At 39.7% G+C, this 17,975-nt stretch overlaps 1 protein-coding gene across 1 annotated transcript in view; it reads left to right on the top strand.

The window, feature by feature from the left end:
- Positions 1-2,767: 2,767 nt before the first annotated feature.
- The window catches only part of LOC121211199 (uncharacterized), a 32,563-nt gene continuing 17,355 nt past the window's right edge, over positions 2,768-17,975 (top strand). The window contains exons 1-4 of the mRNA XM_041083709.1: positions 2,768-2,902; positions 2,979-2,997; positions 3,916-4,202; positions 4,353-4,478. Coding sequence (XP_040939643.1) covers positions 2,768-2,902; positions 2,979-2,997; positions 3,916-4,202; positions 4,353-4,478 — 567 coding nt within the window. The remainder of the gene's footprint in view (positions 2,903-2,978; positions 2,998-3,915; positions 4,203-4,352; positions 4,479-17,975) is intronic.

Below are 17,975 nucleotides of genomic sequence, written 5' to 3'. Positions count from 1 at the left end.
ACTCTATATCTTTACGTTTCAAGTCCGCATAAGATTTCTGATGATCTGACGTTGCTTTCAAACTTTCACAGATCACTTTCACTTTCTGTTCAGTTTCTCTAATCAAGTCAACCCCATGTATCTTATTTTTACTGAGTTCAGTCCAATATAATGGTGTGCGACATTTTTGACCATACAAAGCCTCATAAGGTGCCATTTTTATACTCGGTTGATACCTATTATTATACGCAAATTCAATCAGAGGTAGATATCGTTCCCACGTACCTTCAAACTCGAGAATGCAACATCTCAACATATCCTCAAGTATCTGAATGATTTGCTCATACTGGCCATCTGTTTGCGAATGGAAAGCAGTACTGAAATGTAATTTCGTACCTAGTGCATCTTGCAGTTTCTTCCAAAACTGCGATGTAAAACTCGGATCTCTATCCGAAACAATGGATATAGGCACACCATATAATCTTACAATCTGGGAGACATATAATTCAGCAAGCTTATCTAGTGAGTAGTCCATACGTATCAGAACAAAATGAGTCGATTTAGTCAATCTATCAACAACAACCCAGATTGCATCTTTCCTGCTCAGTGTCAACGGTAAACTAGATACAAAATTGATGATGCTTTAGAATAACGTATTTTTATGTATTAATCATGTGTTTATTCCGGGCTTGATCCTACTAATTTGAGCTATTTATTTCTTTTTATCTTTTAGGGACTGATTTAGAGGCAAAAGCAAAATTAAGGGACAAAAGTGCGAATTTGGAGATACAATGGGCTGATATGCGACACAGGAAAAAGATTGTGCCAAAAGTACGAGCATGGAAGACACAAGGACTAAAAACGCAAAAAGAAGAGATTTTATTTTATAAGACTCCATTTTATTAGGATAATTAATGTTAAGATAATTATTAGGATTATTTAATTTTAGGATTTTATTTTAATTATCTTTTTGTATTTATCTCTTTAGAATTTAAGTTAAATTAGACTATCTCCCTAGCACTATAAATAGGGGGTGAAGTGACTCTATTTGGGGTTCATCTTTTTTCTATAAACACTCCCCCCTGAAAGTCTAGGCTTTTGTTTCTTCATATTTTCTTTCAATAAAACTCCCTTTTCCATTTTTATACTTATTTTCTTTTCCACCATTATCATGAGCCACTAAAACCCATCTAGCCGAAAGTTGTCAATATCCCCCAAAAAGGGTTCTTGAGGCCTAGAATCCGTACTTAGCCTTCTCGCCAGGTATTCATCGTTTCTCCGCATTACGGGCTGACACTTCTGTCCATGGCCCTTAAGAAGTAAGCTTTTCAACATATGCAAAGGCGGCCGCTTTGTATGTTTTGGAAGGATTAAACAATCGGTTCGTTAACTTACTGCGTCAGAGGTTGGCGAGCTAAAGAGACAAAATGGCATGGGATTCACCATTGAGAAGCGTTGATCTAGCATAGATTATTGGCTAGAGTCAGGTTCCCTAAAAATCGTAAGTCTAATCTTTGGAGCTGGTGGTCGTAGGCATTCTCTTCCACTATAACTGGCTTACTTGAGTTGAGAAGGGTTACTTAAAAGCCAAGGATTGAACCCAAGGCGGAACAAGACAACCGGAGACTGGAATCTTGCCACATAAGAAACTTTCTCTTTACCCAACTCTATTTATTTTTATACTCCTCATTTTAATTTCTGCAATTTATTTAACTTCGCAATTTCAATTCACTTTAAATTCTGTTTTTATTTTTCCAGATTTTTAATTCTATTTTATTTATTTTTCAGGAACGCAGGTTTTCTTGGCCAAGAAATTGTCCAGGATTTCAAGAAATGAGCATTCGTACAATCCGATCCCTAAGGATTCGACCCTACTTCCCCTTTACTGTTATTTTTACTATTTTACAAGGAGTAGGATATTTTTGGTTCTCTCAATGACGCATCAAATTTTGGTGCTGTTGCCGGGGATCGGTAATGTACTAATCTTTTTTTTGTTTCTTATGACTAGATCTGCTCCAGGAACTCTTGCGTTTGATTTGGAGATTGAAAAGACTGCGAGAGCCAATCGCAAGGAAACAAAGCTAAGAAAAAAGCAGTCAGCGGTGGTTGGGACTCAAAGTAATCGACTGCCAAAAATCAGAATCGACGACGAAGCAGAGTCTAGGGTTAATAGAAACCCTACTCAAACCTTTGAAGGTGCAAAAGTAGAAGTCGATTCCTCAGAAGAAGTGCTTAACACTAGGGTTGATGAAAACACTAATTTAGCACCTCAAACTATAGCTCAGATAATTCGGCAACTGGCTGAAGCACCGATAGAACAACCACCACTATGCATCGCGTATCCTACTATGGATACTAATTTTGAATTAAAGTCAGGCTTGATCCAGCTACTACCAAATTTTTGGGGGTTACAAAATGAAAATCCCCACAAGCATTTGAAAGAATTCCATATGGTTTGCCTTAGTATGAAACCTCAGGGGGTAACTGAGGATCAAATTAAACTGCGCGCTTTCCTTTTTCCTTAGCAGATTCTGCTAGGGAATGGTTATTCTATTTACCTCTTGGATCTGTAACGACTTGGGCTGATCTGTCTCATTTATTTCTCAACAAGTTTTTTCCAACGTCGCATACAGTCGAGTTAAGAAGAGAAATCGTGGGCATAAGGCAAAAAGACGTAGATACTCTGTACAACTATTGAGAGCAATTTAAGAAGTTGTGTGCAAGTTTCCCACAACACGGTATAACGGAACAGTCTTTGCTCCAGTACTTTTATGAAGGCCTGAAACCCATGGAGATGAATATGGTAGATGCCGCGAGTGGAGGAGCGTTAGTCAACATGACTCCACAACAAGCAAGAGACTTAATCTCCACGGTGGCTGCAAATTCTCAGCAATTCCGAGCCAACCCTGAACCCCCTAGAAGGGTTCATCAGCTAAGTAATTCAACCTTAGAAGATAAAGTTGATAGAATTGCTAATATTTTGAATTCTCTTGCTGCAGAAAAAGCAAAGACAGCCCGGTTATGTGGAATATGTGCTACCCCTGAACATACAACCGATGCATGTCCTAGTTTGAATGATGATACTATGGCTCATTTAGATGCTGTGGGAAATTTTCATAGGCCACCACAAAGGCGATATGACCCTTATGCTAATACCTATAACCCAGGATGGAGGGATCACCCTAACTTAAGTTATGGGGCCAACCCACAATACAACCAATCATACCAGAACCGAGTTCCACAATAGCCACGAGATTCAGGTAATTCTCTAGAAACTTTGGTCAATAAATTAGCGACTAACATGCTTGATTTTCAACAGAAAACTAAAACATCTATAAGAGAATTGTCCACATCAATTGAGAAGATGAGTTCTCAAGGGAAGCTGCCATCACAAATAGAACCAAACCCGAGGCAAAATGCTAATGCAGTGATGTTGTGAAGTGGAAAGGTACTATAACCAATTCCTGGCAAAAATCTTGGCCAAGAAATCGCCTAGGAAAAACTCGAAGATGACGAATAGGTCCAAGCGAAACCTCCACTGCCGAAAATCTAACCTTCATTCCCAAGACGATTAAATCAGTGTCAAAAAAGTAAGGAAGACAAGGAAATCCTCGAAACATTCAGGAATGTCGAGATCAATCTAACACTGTTGGATGCCATCAGAGAGATTCTGCAGTATGCCAAGTTACTTAAAGAGCTTTGCACCAACAAATGAAAACTAACAGGTAATGAAAAGGTAAGTGTTGGTGATAATGCATCCGTAGTGTTACAATGAAAAATGCCGGCAAAATGTAAAGATAAGGGTATGTTCATTATACCATGCAAAATAGGCCATTTGGGGATCAAGAAGGCCATGTGTGATTTAGGGGCCTCCATAAATGTTATGCTTTATTCTATTTATGAATCACTTAATGCGGGTTTTCTGACAAAAAACAGGTGTTATAATTCAGTTGGCAGACAGGTCTATTGTGCACCTCGAAGGAGTCCTTGAGGACGTACTGATAAAAGTTAACGAACTTATTTTCCCTGCAGATTTTTATGTGATAAAGATGGAGGAGGATAACACTACTGGATCTTCGGACCTCCTGTTGGGCCGACCTTTACTTAGTACCACTAGCACTAAGATCGACGTTCGAAGCGGAACTTTTACGATGAAATTTGATGGGGAGATCGTGAAGTTTAATGTTTATAACGCCATTAGTCATCCAAGTGAAATTTTGAGCGTAAATCCTGTCGACATAATTGACTCATTAGTAGAAGAGACTTTTGAGTCGATTTATTAAGACAAATCTAAATTTTTATCTAATGATTATGAATTTGTTAATGCATTATTATCTCCATCAGACACTAAACTTTTACCCTCTGTTGTGTAGGCCTCAGAGTTGGAATTGAAACCGCTTCTTGAACATCTTAAGTATGCATTTTTGGGAACAGGTAATACCTTACCCATTATAATTTCAAATAAACTCTCTAAACCTGAAGAAGAAAGTTTGATCCAGGTACTAAAAAGTTATAAGGAGGTGATTGGCTGGACCACTGCCGACTTAAGAGGGATAAGCCCTTTGACATGCACCCATAAGATTTACTTGGAGGAGAACACGAAACCAAGGAGAGAGGCACAAAGACTTTTAAACCTGAATATGATGGAGGTGGTAAAAAAGGAAATAATTAAGTTGCTGGATGTTGACATAATCTTTCCCATTTCTGACAGTAGATGTGTAACGCCCCGTACCCGAGACCATTGCCGGAGTCGAACACGAGGTGTTAACGGACTTAATTCATTACTTAAACAGCTCATACAATTCATTTTAAAATTTCTAGACAAGCTAACTAACTGCATCACAGTCACTTTAAAAATCATATCTCGAGTTTCGAAACTCGAAATCCAATTCCGTAAATGTTTCCTGAAACTACACTCATATATCTATCTATTAATTGTTTTCTAGAATTTTTGGTTGGGCCAATTAGTACAGTTTATTAGTTAAAATCTCCCCTGTTTCAGGGTTCGACTACTCTGACCTCTGTGTATTACTAAACTCAATAATGAATCTGTAAATATAAAGAATGACTTCTAATTTTCTTTGTAAAATTTATGGTGAATTTCCAAAGTCAGAACAGGGGATCCAGAAATCGCTCAGGCCCTGTTTCATAAAAATTTAAACATCTCATAAAATATAGCTCATATACCTGTTTCGCTTCTTCCATATGAAAATAGACTCATCAAGCTTCGATTCCATAACTTATTCATTATTTAATTCCATTTCTACTATTTTTAGTGATTTTTCAAATTCACGTCACTACTGCTGTCTGAATCTATTTTATGGTACATTTTACCTATTTCATGGTTTTCCATGGATTAGCTAGTAATTTGACATACATAACACCAAATATGATCATGATTAGCCATTCCAATGGCTAATCATTACCAAGCATTTCCATACCACTCAATAACCATATCATAAGACCATATATACAAAATGATTATAATGCTATACATGCCACACTCAAAATATACAAGCCATTATGCCAAGATGGTATACGGATAGTGTGAGCAAGCCTCCGACAATTCCCGACTTCCGAGCTGGCTTGTCAAAACTACAAGGAATGAAAAGGAGGGAGTAAGCATAAATGCTTAATAAGTTCACATGCAAATAGCAAGTAACATAACCATATAAGCAAACATAAAACATCATTTGCATAATCATCACCAAGACATTCATATCACATTTTCATTTATCATCTTACCATATTGTTGTTATATCGATTTTTCAACCCGAGGGTTAAGTACATACCTGTTCAAAGTACCCATTTCACAACACTTACCAATACGTCCCTTTCATCATGAGTATTCCTCCATTTCAGTAGAACTTTACCCGTTGAACACATCGAAATATAATTCGGATACATGGAAAGTTTGCACATAAGTGTCACATATGTAGCCAAGCTACCATGTAACCCGTCCATAAGCGAACTCAGACTCAACTCAATAAGCTCGGGCGTTCGTATCCATAAGTGAACTCGGACTCAACTCAACGAGCTCGGACGCCTAGTTACATCTCTCGAACTCGGACTCAACTCAACGAGTTCGGACATTCGCATCCATAAGTGAACTCGAACTCAACTCAACGAGTTCGGATGCCCAAATATCCCAGTGATATGTCACTTGTATCCTAATCCATTCCTAAGGTTCAACGGGACATTTTTCCCAATCATGTGTCTCAACCATCTTCTACGGAATGCCGTTACCGATACTCGGTAGTATTTCACATTTTCCAAGTATATCACATAATTTGACATATTAACAAACAATTATCACAGTATAATATTTCATAATACCTATCATATCATTTAAATAACATTAAAACATTTAAAATAATAACTATGTCACCAACATTTACATATGAACTTACCTCGTATGCGAAAATGGCTACTTTTACCATTTCGTCCACAACTTGGTATTTTCCCCATTTTAGCTCGAATTTCATTTTTCGTTTCTCTATCATTTAAAATATAGTCTAATTAGGACTCAAATTATTCAAATTGACCCAAAATCATATTTTTGAAAAATTACAATTTTGCCCCTAAACTTTTGCATATTTACACTTTTACCCCAAAGCTCGTAAATTAAACTTTAGCCTATTTTCTTATGTTTTTTGACATGATGATCATTTTTCCCTTCTATGTCAACATCAAATTCTCACTCTAACATGTACTTATGACTATTAGGTATTTTTACCGATTAAGCCCTTTTGCTCGTTTTCGCTTAAAACCGAATAGTACAAGTTGTCTAACATAATTTAAAACCTCATATTCTATCATAAAACACCAAAATACACAAATTTCACCTATGGGTATTTTTCCAAATATGAACCCTAGGTTGAATTATTGCTAGCATAAGCTAAATCGAGCTACCGTGTGACAGCCCAAAGTTGACCCTAGTCGGGAAGTGGTTTCGGGACCGCTAAACCGAGTCACCGAAATGTTTGAATGTGATACTTATTGTGTAGAATATGTAATTATGAATGTGTGAAAATTTCAAGCTTCAATTTGGTTGATTTCATGTGAATTTAGTCAATAGGACTTATGTGAGAAAATTCTAAAATGTGATAGGTCAATGTGTGAGGACCTATTAGTGCATGTGGACAAAGGGGGGACTTGCATGTCAAATTTCCCCCCCTAATGAGTAGTGGCCGGCCATGACAAGGAAGGATGGGCAAAACATGTCATGAAACATGTTTTGTTAGTGGAAGAATAAAATAAGGAGTATGGGTAATAAAGAAATGGAAAACAAAAGAAAAAAAAATGTGTGTGTGGTGTTTGTCCCCCCATTGCCGTGAGCTAAACAAGAGAAAGGGGGAATTTTGTTCATCCTTTTCTCATCTTCATGCTTGCCAAAAACTAGAAAGAAAAACAAAGAAAAATTTTCTCATCCTTTGGTTTATCCTTGGCCAAAAATTTTAAGGAGGAAAGAAGAAGAAAGGTGAAGAGATTCGGCCATGCATGTAGCTAGGCTAAGGTATGTTTGATGATGTTCCATGAGAGGCATGCATGTTTTAGTTATTAGCTTGAGTTCTACCTAACCCATGGTCTAAATCTTGCTATGTGATGGAAATGGCACTTGACCATGGATGAATCATTCTTGGTTGATGTTTGATGTTGTGGTGATGAGGCATGAGGATGAGTTAAGATTCGGCCTAGGTGGAGGTTGTGTTAATGCCATTGCATGCAAAATATGAAGCTTGTTAATGATGCATGTAATGATGGCTTGATGATTCTTGAACCTCCTTTTTAGCATTTTTTTTGTTGTGTGAGCACATATGTGCATTGGTTGCTAAATGGAGAAGAATCGGCTAGCAAGATGTGTGCTAAGGCCGAATGTAACTTTGCATGTTAATGAGCAATGCATGTGTTAAATTGATGAAAAGGGGAGGATGCTTTACTAGTGTGTACATGTGTGTATTAAGTGTTGAAATCGACCCCAAAAATGGACATGCATATTCGGCCAAGGGCAAGAAATTAGCTAATATGTTGTGTTGATGCATGATTTTTGCATGTATGAGACTTTAATGTCTAATGTATAAATATGGGCTAAGTGCCTTGTGTTCATCTTTTGATGCCTAAAATGATGAAATCAATTTATTTGTTTGATTAAGCTCAAGAGCAAAGGGGAAATAAAATCGATAAAGGGAAGGAAAAAGTGGTTGAATAGCTAGCGGAATCGTTCGATAACACCCGAGGTAAGTTCTTGAGTAAGAGAGCTTAAATTTCGATGTGATTAAATCATGCTCTATGTGTGGCTATTGAGCCGAATGTGCAAGGACAATATGTGCCTTGTGTTTGAGTTTCGTAAACGAAAATGAAATATGAATGTGCTATGAATTATTGTTAGATGTGCATGATTAATTGAATGCTGTCCGGGCTAAGTCCCGAAGGCTTTGTGCTAAGTGAATATATCCGGATTAAGATCCGAAGGCCTTTGTGCGAGATACTAAATCCGGGTTAAGTCCCGAAGGCATTCGTGCGAGTTATTAAATCCGGGTTAAGTCCCGAAGGCATTCGTGCGAGTTGTTAAATCCGGGTTATGTCCCGAAGGCATTGTGTGAGTTACTAAAACCGGGCTATGTCCCGAAGGCATTTGAACGAGGAGCTATATCCGGTTAAATCCCGAAGGTACGTGATTTGGTAATGAATGAGCTTGCTGTAAAATTCCAGCGAATACTCGAAAAACATCCCAATATGGGGATATGTTACGTATGTGTTGAATTTAATCGAGCCCTTACAAATAAATGTTCGCTCAGTTGATAAACGAGCTACCGGCCTTCGGCCAAGTTAGTTTATTGTGTATGTACATAAGGGTTGTTAATGTTGTGAAGCAAGTTTGATATCGGTAAATTGCGTATTATGAAATATTCCGTTTAGCTAAATGTGTGCTATTCTTTGTGCATGCTGGAATTCCTTGCTCAAACTTACTAAGCATAAATTGCTTACTCGTTACATTGCTCCTCTGTTTTATAGATTTTTGGTTCTCCAGCTATCGGACTCGGGATCTTGAAGTCGAAGTCGCCCACACTATCAAAGGCTCTTTTGGGTACTATTTTGGTTGAATTTTGTTATGGCATGTATAGGACTACCCATTGTGGTCTTTCGAGTACTTTATGAAATGTATAAGTGTACAGCCATGCGAAAATGGCTTGTAGAAGTGGAGTATGGCATTAGACCATTCGTATTTATGAATGTATAGATGGTTTCATGATGTAACTATGTTGGAATGGAAGTGTTGAGCAAATGATCAGCCACTAGAATGGCTAAGTATGATCATATGTGGGCTTATGTATGACAAGGCCCTAGTTGGTCCATGAAACCCCAAATTAGGTAAGGTTCACTTTGAAAACAGAAGCTGATAGCAGCAGTGGTGTGGATTGGAAAAATCACAAGAATTCGTAGGAGTGGAATTAAATAGTGAATAAATTATGTAATCGAACCTTGATGAATCTACTTTCATATGGAAGTAACGAAACAATTATAGGAACAGTACAGAAAGAGATATTCGGGTTCTTGTGGAACAGGGCCAGAACAGTTTCTGGATTCACTGTTCCGCCTTTGGAAATTCACTATAAATTGACCAGAGATAATTAGGGGTCATACCATATATGTATGGATTCCTCTCTGAGTCTAGTTTCCATAGAAACAAACGGCATCAGTATTAAAGCTCTGTGCAGAGAGATATCCCAGTCGTAATGGGAAAAGGTCAGTGTAGTCGACCCCTGTAACATGGGAGACTTTGACTAATAAACTGTACTAATTGGCCCGACCAAAAATTCTAGAAAAAAATCCATAGGTGGGGACATGAGTCTAGTTTCAGTGAAAAATCACAAAACTGATTTTTGAGTTGTGAAACTCAAGATATGATTTTTGAAGCGACTAGTACTCAGACTGGGCAGTGTCTGGAAAAATTTTTCAAAGTTTGTTAACATCTCGTGTCCGACTCCGGTGTCGGTCTCGGGTTCGGGGTGTTACATTTTATTGGTATCAGAGCTACGGTTTAGTCGATTCTAGGACTACCGTAATGTTTTGGGTCTAGCTATACATGCCATTTTATGTGATTACTTGATAGTGTGGTGATTTCCGACAATTGTAAATGTGTTTATTTATAGTAATGGATCCCGATCGTGACCGAGAGGTAGCTGATGATCTTGAGAGTGTAGCGCCTGCTCCCGCACAAGGGACAGTGCCGGCAAACTCTCAACCTAATGCTAGTAATCAGAATGATGAAGCTAGACAAGCATTCTATAGCGTGATGAATGATTGGTTTAACCAATACATTCGAACTAATATGGCTGTTCCACAACCTCCATTCCCGAACAAATACTACCCCCGCACCTACAATACCGCCGGTAACGGACCAAATAAGGTCACATAAGCCCCAGTTGACAGAATCCGAAAACATGGGGCTACTGAATTTAAGGCTATGGATAGCGATGATGCCGAGCAAGCTGAATTTTGGCTGGACAACACTATCCGGGTACTCGATGAGCTATCTTGTACACCCGATGAATGCCTAAAGTGTGCTATCTCCTTGCTACGTGATTCTGCCTACTATTGGTGGAGTACTCTGACTTCTATTGTGCCCCGAGAGCAAGTAACTTGGGAGTTTTTCCAAACTGAGTTTCGGAAAAAGTATATCAGTCAGAGATTTGTTGATCAAAAACGGAAGGAATTTCTTGAGCTTAAGCAAGGCTCCATGTCGGTTACTGATTACGAGCGAAAATTTGTTAGACTTAGCAAATACGCTCGGGAATGTGTTTCGTCCGAAGCTGTTATGTGTAAACGCTTCGAGGATGGGCTGAATGAAGATATAAAAATGTTCGTTGGCGTTCTTGAAATACAAGAGTTCGTGGTACTTGTTGAACGAGCTTGTAAAGCCGAAGAGCTTAGAAAAGAAAAGCAAAGAGTTGATGAGGGAACTGGAGAGTTTCGTAAAACATCCTCGGGGAGGTCTCTTCAACAGACATCGAAGAGATTTCGAGATGATGCGGGCCAGTTTAGAGGCACTTCGGGCCTTTTTGGACGAGATCGTGATCGACCCCCTGTGGGTACACGAGGCACTTCGGTCGCCAGTGTTGGGAATGAACGTCGAGACAGGACGAAATGCCGATATTGCGGTAAATGGCATTCGGGGAGTTGTAGATTTCCTGACCGCTCCTGTTACAAATGCGGATCAGTGGACCACTTCATTAAAGATTGCCCGAGGTTGTCGGGACAGAATGCAAATCAGAGTGGGAGACCGGGTGCTACCACTGCTCGAGGTAGACCATCTGGAAATATGGGCAATGCTGGTGGTGGTCAGAGAGGATCTAGAGATGATATAACCAGATCCGAAGCCCGTGCGCCTGCTAGAGCTTATGCTATACGTGCCCGCGAGGATGCTTCTTCGCCTGATGTTATTACCGGTTGGATTGGTTGACCGCGCATGATGCGATTGTGAATTGCAAGAGCAAGACTATTGATTTGAGGTGCGCAAATAACGAAGTAGTCCGAATTGAGTCTGCGGACTTGGAGGGGATGCCAGCTGTAATATCAGCAATGTTGGCACAGAAATATGTAAAAAAAAAGGGGGTGCGAAGCATACCTTGCATATGTGCTTGATGACAAAGAATTAGAAAAGAAACTCGAATCTGTGTCGGTGGTTTGTGAATACCCGGATGTTTTTCCGGAAGAATTACCGGGTTTACCACCTGTTCGGGAGGTAGAGTGTGGTATTGAGCTTGTACCTGGGACTACGCCGATTTCGATAGCTCCGTATCGTATGGCACCAACTGAGTTAAAGGAGTTGAAAGCTCAGTTGCAAGAACTGACGGATAGAGGTTTCGCTCGACCAAGTTTCTCACCTTGGGGTGCACCAGTATTGTTCGTGAAAAAGAAGGACGGAACCATGAGGTTGTGCATTGACTATCGTCAGCTGAATAAAGTGACGATAAAGAACAAATATCCGTTGCCGTGCATCGATGATTTGTTCGACCAACTGAAGGGAGCCTCAGTGTTCTCAAAAATAGATTTGAGATCGGGCTATTATCAGTTGCGAATTCGAGATCCAGATATTCCCAAAACTGCCTTCAGAACGAGATATGGTCACTACGAATTCTTAGTGATGCCGTTTGGGCTCACTAATGCCCCTGCGGTATTTATGGATTTGATGAATCGGATCTTCAGACCGTATTTGGATCAGTTCGTAGTTGTGTTCATTGATGACATTTTGGTCTATTCAAGAGATGAGACCGAACATGCTGGGCATCTGAGGCTAGTGCTGCAAATTTTGCGGGATAAGCAGTTATATGCTAAGTTCAGTAAGTGCGAGTTCTGGTTAAGAGAGGTTAGCTTCTTGGGTCATGTGGTATCCGCGTCGGGTATTCGAGTTGACCCGAACAAAATTTCAGCCATACTTGACTGGAAACCTCCGAGAAATATTACTGAAGTTCGGAGCTTTTTGGGGCTCGCCGGTTATTACCGACGATTTGTGAAAGGTTTCTCGATGATAGCCACACCAATGACGAAGCTACTTCAAAAGGATGTTAAGTTCGAGTGGACGGAGAAATGTCAGAAAAGTTTCAACCAACTGAAAACTCATTTGACTGAAGCTCCAATTTTGGTGCAACCCGAATCAGGTAAAGAGTTTGTCATTTATAGTGACGCATCCCTACTTGGGTTGGGTCGCGTATTGATGCAAGAAGGTCGAGTCGTGGCCTATGCGTCGAGACAATTGAAGCCACACGAGAGGAATTATCCGACCCATGATCTCGAACTAGCTGCCATCGTGTTTGCTTTAAAAATATGGCGACATTATCTGTTTGGTGAGAAGTGCCATGTATTTTCGGATCACAAAAGTCTCAAATATTTGATGACTCAACGAGACTTGAATCTGCGACAAAGACGTTGGCTTGAGTTGTTGAAAGATTACGAGCTTGTCATTGATTACCACCCGGGAAAGGCTAACGTGGTTGCGGACGCCTTAAGCCGGAAGTCATTGTTTGCTTTACGAGCGATGAATGTGCATTTGTCTGTTCTACCAGACAGTGTGTTAGTAGCTGAATTAAAAGCTAAACCATTATTGACTCACCAAATTCGTGAAGCTCAGAAAGTCGATGATGAATTGGTTGCAAAACGGGCTAAGTGTTTTCCGAACGAGGAATCGGAGTTTCAAATTGATGATGATGATTGTTTGAGGATCAGAAATCGTTTGTGTGTTCCAAGGAATTCGGAACTCATTTCGATGATTCTGAACGAAGCCCATTGTTGCCGAATGTCAATTCACCCGGGGAGTACGAAAATGTACAACGATTTGAAACGTCAATTTTGGTGGCATGGTATGAAACGGGACATCTCCGACTTTGTTTCGAGATGTTTAATATGTCAACAAGTGAAAGCGGAACATCAAGTGCTTTCAGGATTACTCCAGCCGATCATGATACCCGAGTGGAAATGGGATCGAGTCACAATGGTCTTTGTGTCCGGACTGCCCTTGTCAGCAAGTAAGAAGGATGCGATATGGGTTATTGTTGATAGACTGACTAAGTCGGCTCATTTCATCCCCGTACGTACGGATTTTTCATTGGAGAAACTAGCTGAATTGTACGTTTATCAAATTGTGAGATTACACGGGGTACCTGTTTCCATCGTGTCGGATAGAGATCCAAGATTCACCTCACGATTTTGGAAGAAATTGCAAGAAGCTCTGGGTACCAAGCTGCATTTTAGCACTGCTTTTCACCCCCAAACCGATGGTCAATCCGAGAGGATAATTCAGATACTTGAGGATATGTTGAGATGTTGCATCCTCGAGTTCAGTAGTTCATGGGAACGGTATTTACCTTTGATTGAATTCGCTTACAACAATAGTTTTCAATCAAGTATTAAGATGGCACCTTACGAGGCTTTGTACGATCGTAAATGCCGTACACCATTGTTTTGGACCGAGCTCGGTGAAAGCAAAATTTTCGGAGTTGATTTGATTAGAGATGCTGAACAGAAAGTAAAGGTAATCCGTGAAAGTTTGAAGGTAGCCACGGATCGTCAGAAATCGTACGCAGATTTGAAACGAAAAGACATCGAGTATCAGGTGGGAGACAAAGTGTTCCTTAAGGTTTCACCTTGGAAAAAGATACTCAGGTTTGGCCGTAAGGGCAAGTTGAGCCCAAGATTCATTGGGCCGTACAAAATCTCCGAACGAGTTGGTCCGGTTGCGTATAGATTGATTTTGCCCCCGGAGCTTGAAAAGATTCATGACGTCTTTCATGTTTCGATGCTTCGACGCTATCGATCTGATCCATCGCATATAATTAGCCCATCAGAGGTTGAAATTCAAGTCGACATGAGCTATGAAGAAGAACCGATGCGTATCCTAGCTCGTGAAGTGAAGGAGTTGCGAAACAAAAGAGTTCCGCTAGTAAAGGTGTTATGGCTCAAACACGGGATCGAGGAAGCAACTTGGGAGACCGAAAGCTCGATGAAAGAACGATACCCAAACCTATTTACCGGTAAGATTTTCGGGGACGAAAATTTCTTAAGTGGGGGAGAGTTGTGACAGCCCAAAGTTGACCCTAGTCGGGAAGTGGTTTCGGGACCGCTAAACCGAGTCACCGAAATGTTTGAATGTGATACTTATTGTGTAGAATATGTAATTATGAATGTGTGAAAATTTCAAGCTTCAATTTGGTTGATTTCATGTGAATTTAGTCAATAGGACTTATGTGAGAAAATTCTAAAATGTGATAGGTCAATGTGTGAGGACCTATTAGTGCATGTGGACAAAGGGGGGGACTTGCATGTCAAATTTCCCCCCCTAATGAGTAGTGGCCGGCCATGACAAGGAAGGATGGGCAAAACATGTCATGAAACATGTTTTGTTAGTGGAAGAATAAAATAAGGAGTATGGGTAATAAAGAAATGGAAAACAAAAGAAAAAAAAATGTGTGTGTGGTGTTTGTCCCCCCATTGCCGTGAGCTAAACAAGAGAAAGGGGGAATTTTGTTCATCCTTTTCTCATCTTCATGCTTGCCAAAAACTAGAAAGAAAAACAAAGAAAAATTTTCTCATCCTTTGGTTTATCCTTGGCCAAAAATTTTAAGGAGGAAAGAAGAAGAAAGGTGAAGAGATTCGGCCATGCATGTAGCTAGGCTAAGGTATGTTTGATGATGTTCCATGAGAGGCATGCATGTTTTAGTTATTAGCTTGAGTTCTACCTAACCCATGGTCTAAATCTTGCTATGTGATGGAAATGGCACTTGACCATGGATGAATCATTCTTGGTTGATGTTTGATGTTGTGGTGATGAGGCATGAGGATGAGTTAAGATTCGGCCTAGGTGGAGGTTGTGTTAATGCCATTGCATGCAAAATATGAAGCTTGTTAATGATGCATGTAATGATGGCTTGATGATTCTTGAACCTCCTTTTTAGCATTTTTTTTGTTGTGTGAGCACATATGTGCATTGGTTGCTAAATGGAGAAGAATCGGCTAGCAAGATGTGTGCTAAGGCCGAATGTAACTTTGCATGTTAATGAGCAATGCATGTGTTAAATTGATGAAAAGGGGGAGGATGCTTTACTAGTGTGTACATGTGTGTATTAAGTGTTGAAATCGACCCCAAAAATGGACATGCATATTCGGCCAAGGGCAAGAAATTAGCTAATATGTTGTGTTGATGCATGATTTTTGCATGTATGAGACTTTAATGTCTAATGTATAAATATGGGCTAAGTGCCTTGTGTTCATCTTTTGATGCCTAAAATGATGAAATCAATTTATTTGTTTGATTAAGCTCAAGAGCAAAGGGGAAATAAAACCGATAAAGGGAAGGAAAAAGTGGTTGAATAGCTAGCGGAATCGTTCGATAACACCCGAGGTAAGTTCTTGAGTAAGAGAGCTTAAATTTCGATGTGATTAAATCATGCTCTATGTGTGGCTATTGAGCCGAATGTGCAAGGACAATATGTGCCTTGTGTTTGAGTTTCGTAAACGAAAATGAAATATGAATGTGCTATGAATTATTGTTAGATGTGCATGATTAATTGAATGCTGTCCGGGCTAAGTCCCGAAGGCTTTGTGCTAAGTGAATATATCCGGATTAAGATCCGAAGGCCTTTGTGCGAGATACTAAATCCGGGTTAAGTCCCGAAGGCATTCGTGCGAGTTATTAAATCCGGGTTAAGTCCCGAAGGCATTCGTGCGAGTTGTTAAATCCGGGTTATGTCCCGAAGGCATTGTGTGAGTTACTAAAACCGGGCTATGTCCCGAAGGCATTTGAACGAGGAGCTATATCCGGTTAAATCCCGAAGGTACGTGATTTGGTAATGAATGAGCTTGCTGTAAAATTCCAGCGAATACTCGAAAAACATCCCAATATGGGGATATGTTACGTATGTGTTGAATTTAATCGAGCCCTTACAAATAAATGTTCGCTCAGTTGATAAACGAGCTACCGGCCTTCGGCCAAGTTAGTTTATTGTGTATGTACATAAGGGTTGTTAATGTTGTGAAGCAAGTTTGATATCGGTAAATTGCGTATTATGAAATATTCCGTTTAGCTAAATGTGTGCTATTCTTTGTGCATGCTGGAATTCCTTGCTCAAACTTACTAAGCATAAATTGCTTACTCGTTACATTGCTCCTCTGTTTTATAGATTTTTGGTTCTCCAGCTATCGGACTCGGGATCTTGAAGTCGAAGTCGCCCACACTATCAAAGGCTCTTTTGGGTACTATTTTGGTTGAATTTTGTTATGGCATGTATAGGACTACCCATTGTGGTCTTTCGAGTACTTTATGAAATGTATAAGTGTACAGCCATGCGAAAATGGCTTGTAGAAGTGGAGTATGGCATTAGACCATTCGTATTTATGAATGTATAGATGGTTTCATGATGTAACTATGTTGGAATGGAAGTGTTGAGCAAATGATCAGCCACTAGAATGGCTAAGTATGATCATATGTGGGCTTATGTATGACAAGGCCCTAGTTGGTCCATGAAACCCCAAATTAGGTAAGGTTCACTTTGAAAACAGAAGCTGATAGCAGCAGTGGTGTGGATTGGAAAAATCACAAGAATTCGTAGGAGTGGAATTAAATAGTGAATAAATTATGTAATCGAACCTTGATGAATCTACTTTCATATGGAAGTAACGAAACAATTATAGGAACAGTACAGAAAGAGATATTCGGGTTCTTGTGGAACAGGGCCAGAACAGTTTCTGGATTCACTGTTCCGCCTTTGGAAATTCACTATAAATTGACCAGAGATAATTAGGGGTCATACCATATATGTATGGATTCCTCTCTGAGTCTAGTTTCCATAGAAACAAACGGCATCAGTATTAAAGCTCTGTGCAGAGAGATATCCCAGTCGTAATGGGAAAAGGTCAGTGTAGTCGACCCCTGTAACATGGGAGACTTTGACTAATAAACTGTACTAATTGGCCCGACCAAAAATTCTAGAAAAAAATCCATAGGTGGGGACATGAGTCTAGTTTCAGTGAAAAATCACAAAACTGATTTTTGAGTTGTGAAACTCAAGATATGATTTTTGAAGCGACTAGTACTCAGACTGGGCAGTGTCTGGAAAAATTTTTCAAAGTTTGTTAACATCTCGTGTCCGACTCCGGTGTCGGTCTCGGGTTCGGGGTGTTACATACCGGGACTCCAAAAACGTAAAAATCATTAAAAACGAGGCTAGAACGGACTTACAATCGAGCTTGGAAGCTTGAAAAACCCTATCCATGGTTTCTCCTTGCTGCATTCGGCCATGGGGTTGAAGATGAGCAAAATTGGCTTTTAATTTTGTATTTTAATTCATTTTACCCCTAAATGACCAAAATGCCCTTACTACTAAACTTTCCAAAAATTCCATCCATGTCCAATTTTTGTCCATAGACTTAGAAATTGGTAAAATTTCTATTTAAGACCTCCTAATTAATATTTCAAAACAATTTCATACTAGAAACTTCTA

The sequence above is a fragment of the Gossypium hirsutum genome, chromosome A02, assembly GCF_007990345.1.
Source record: "Gossypium hirsutum isolate 1008001.06 chromosome A02, Gossypium_hirsutum_v2.1, whole genome shotgun sequence".
Classification (NCBI taxonomy): Eukaryota; Viridiplantae; Streptophyta; class Magnoliopsida; order Malvales; family Malvaceae; genus Gossypium; species Gossypium hirsutum.
This window is presented reverse-complemented; position numbering and strand designations above follow the sequence as displayed.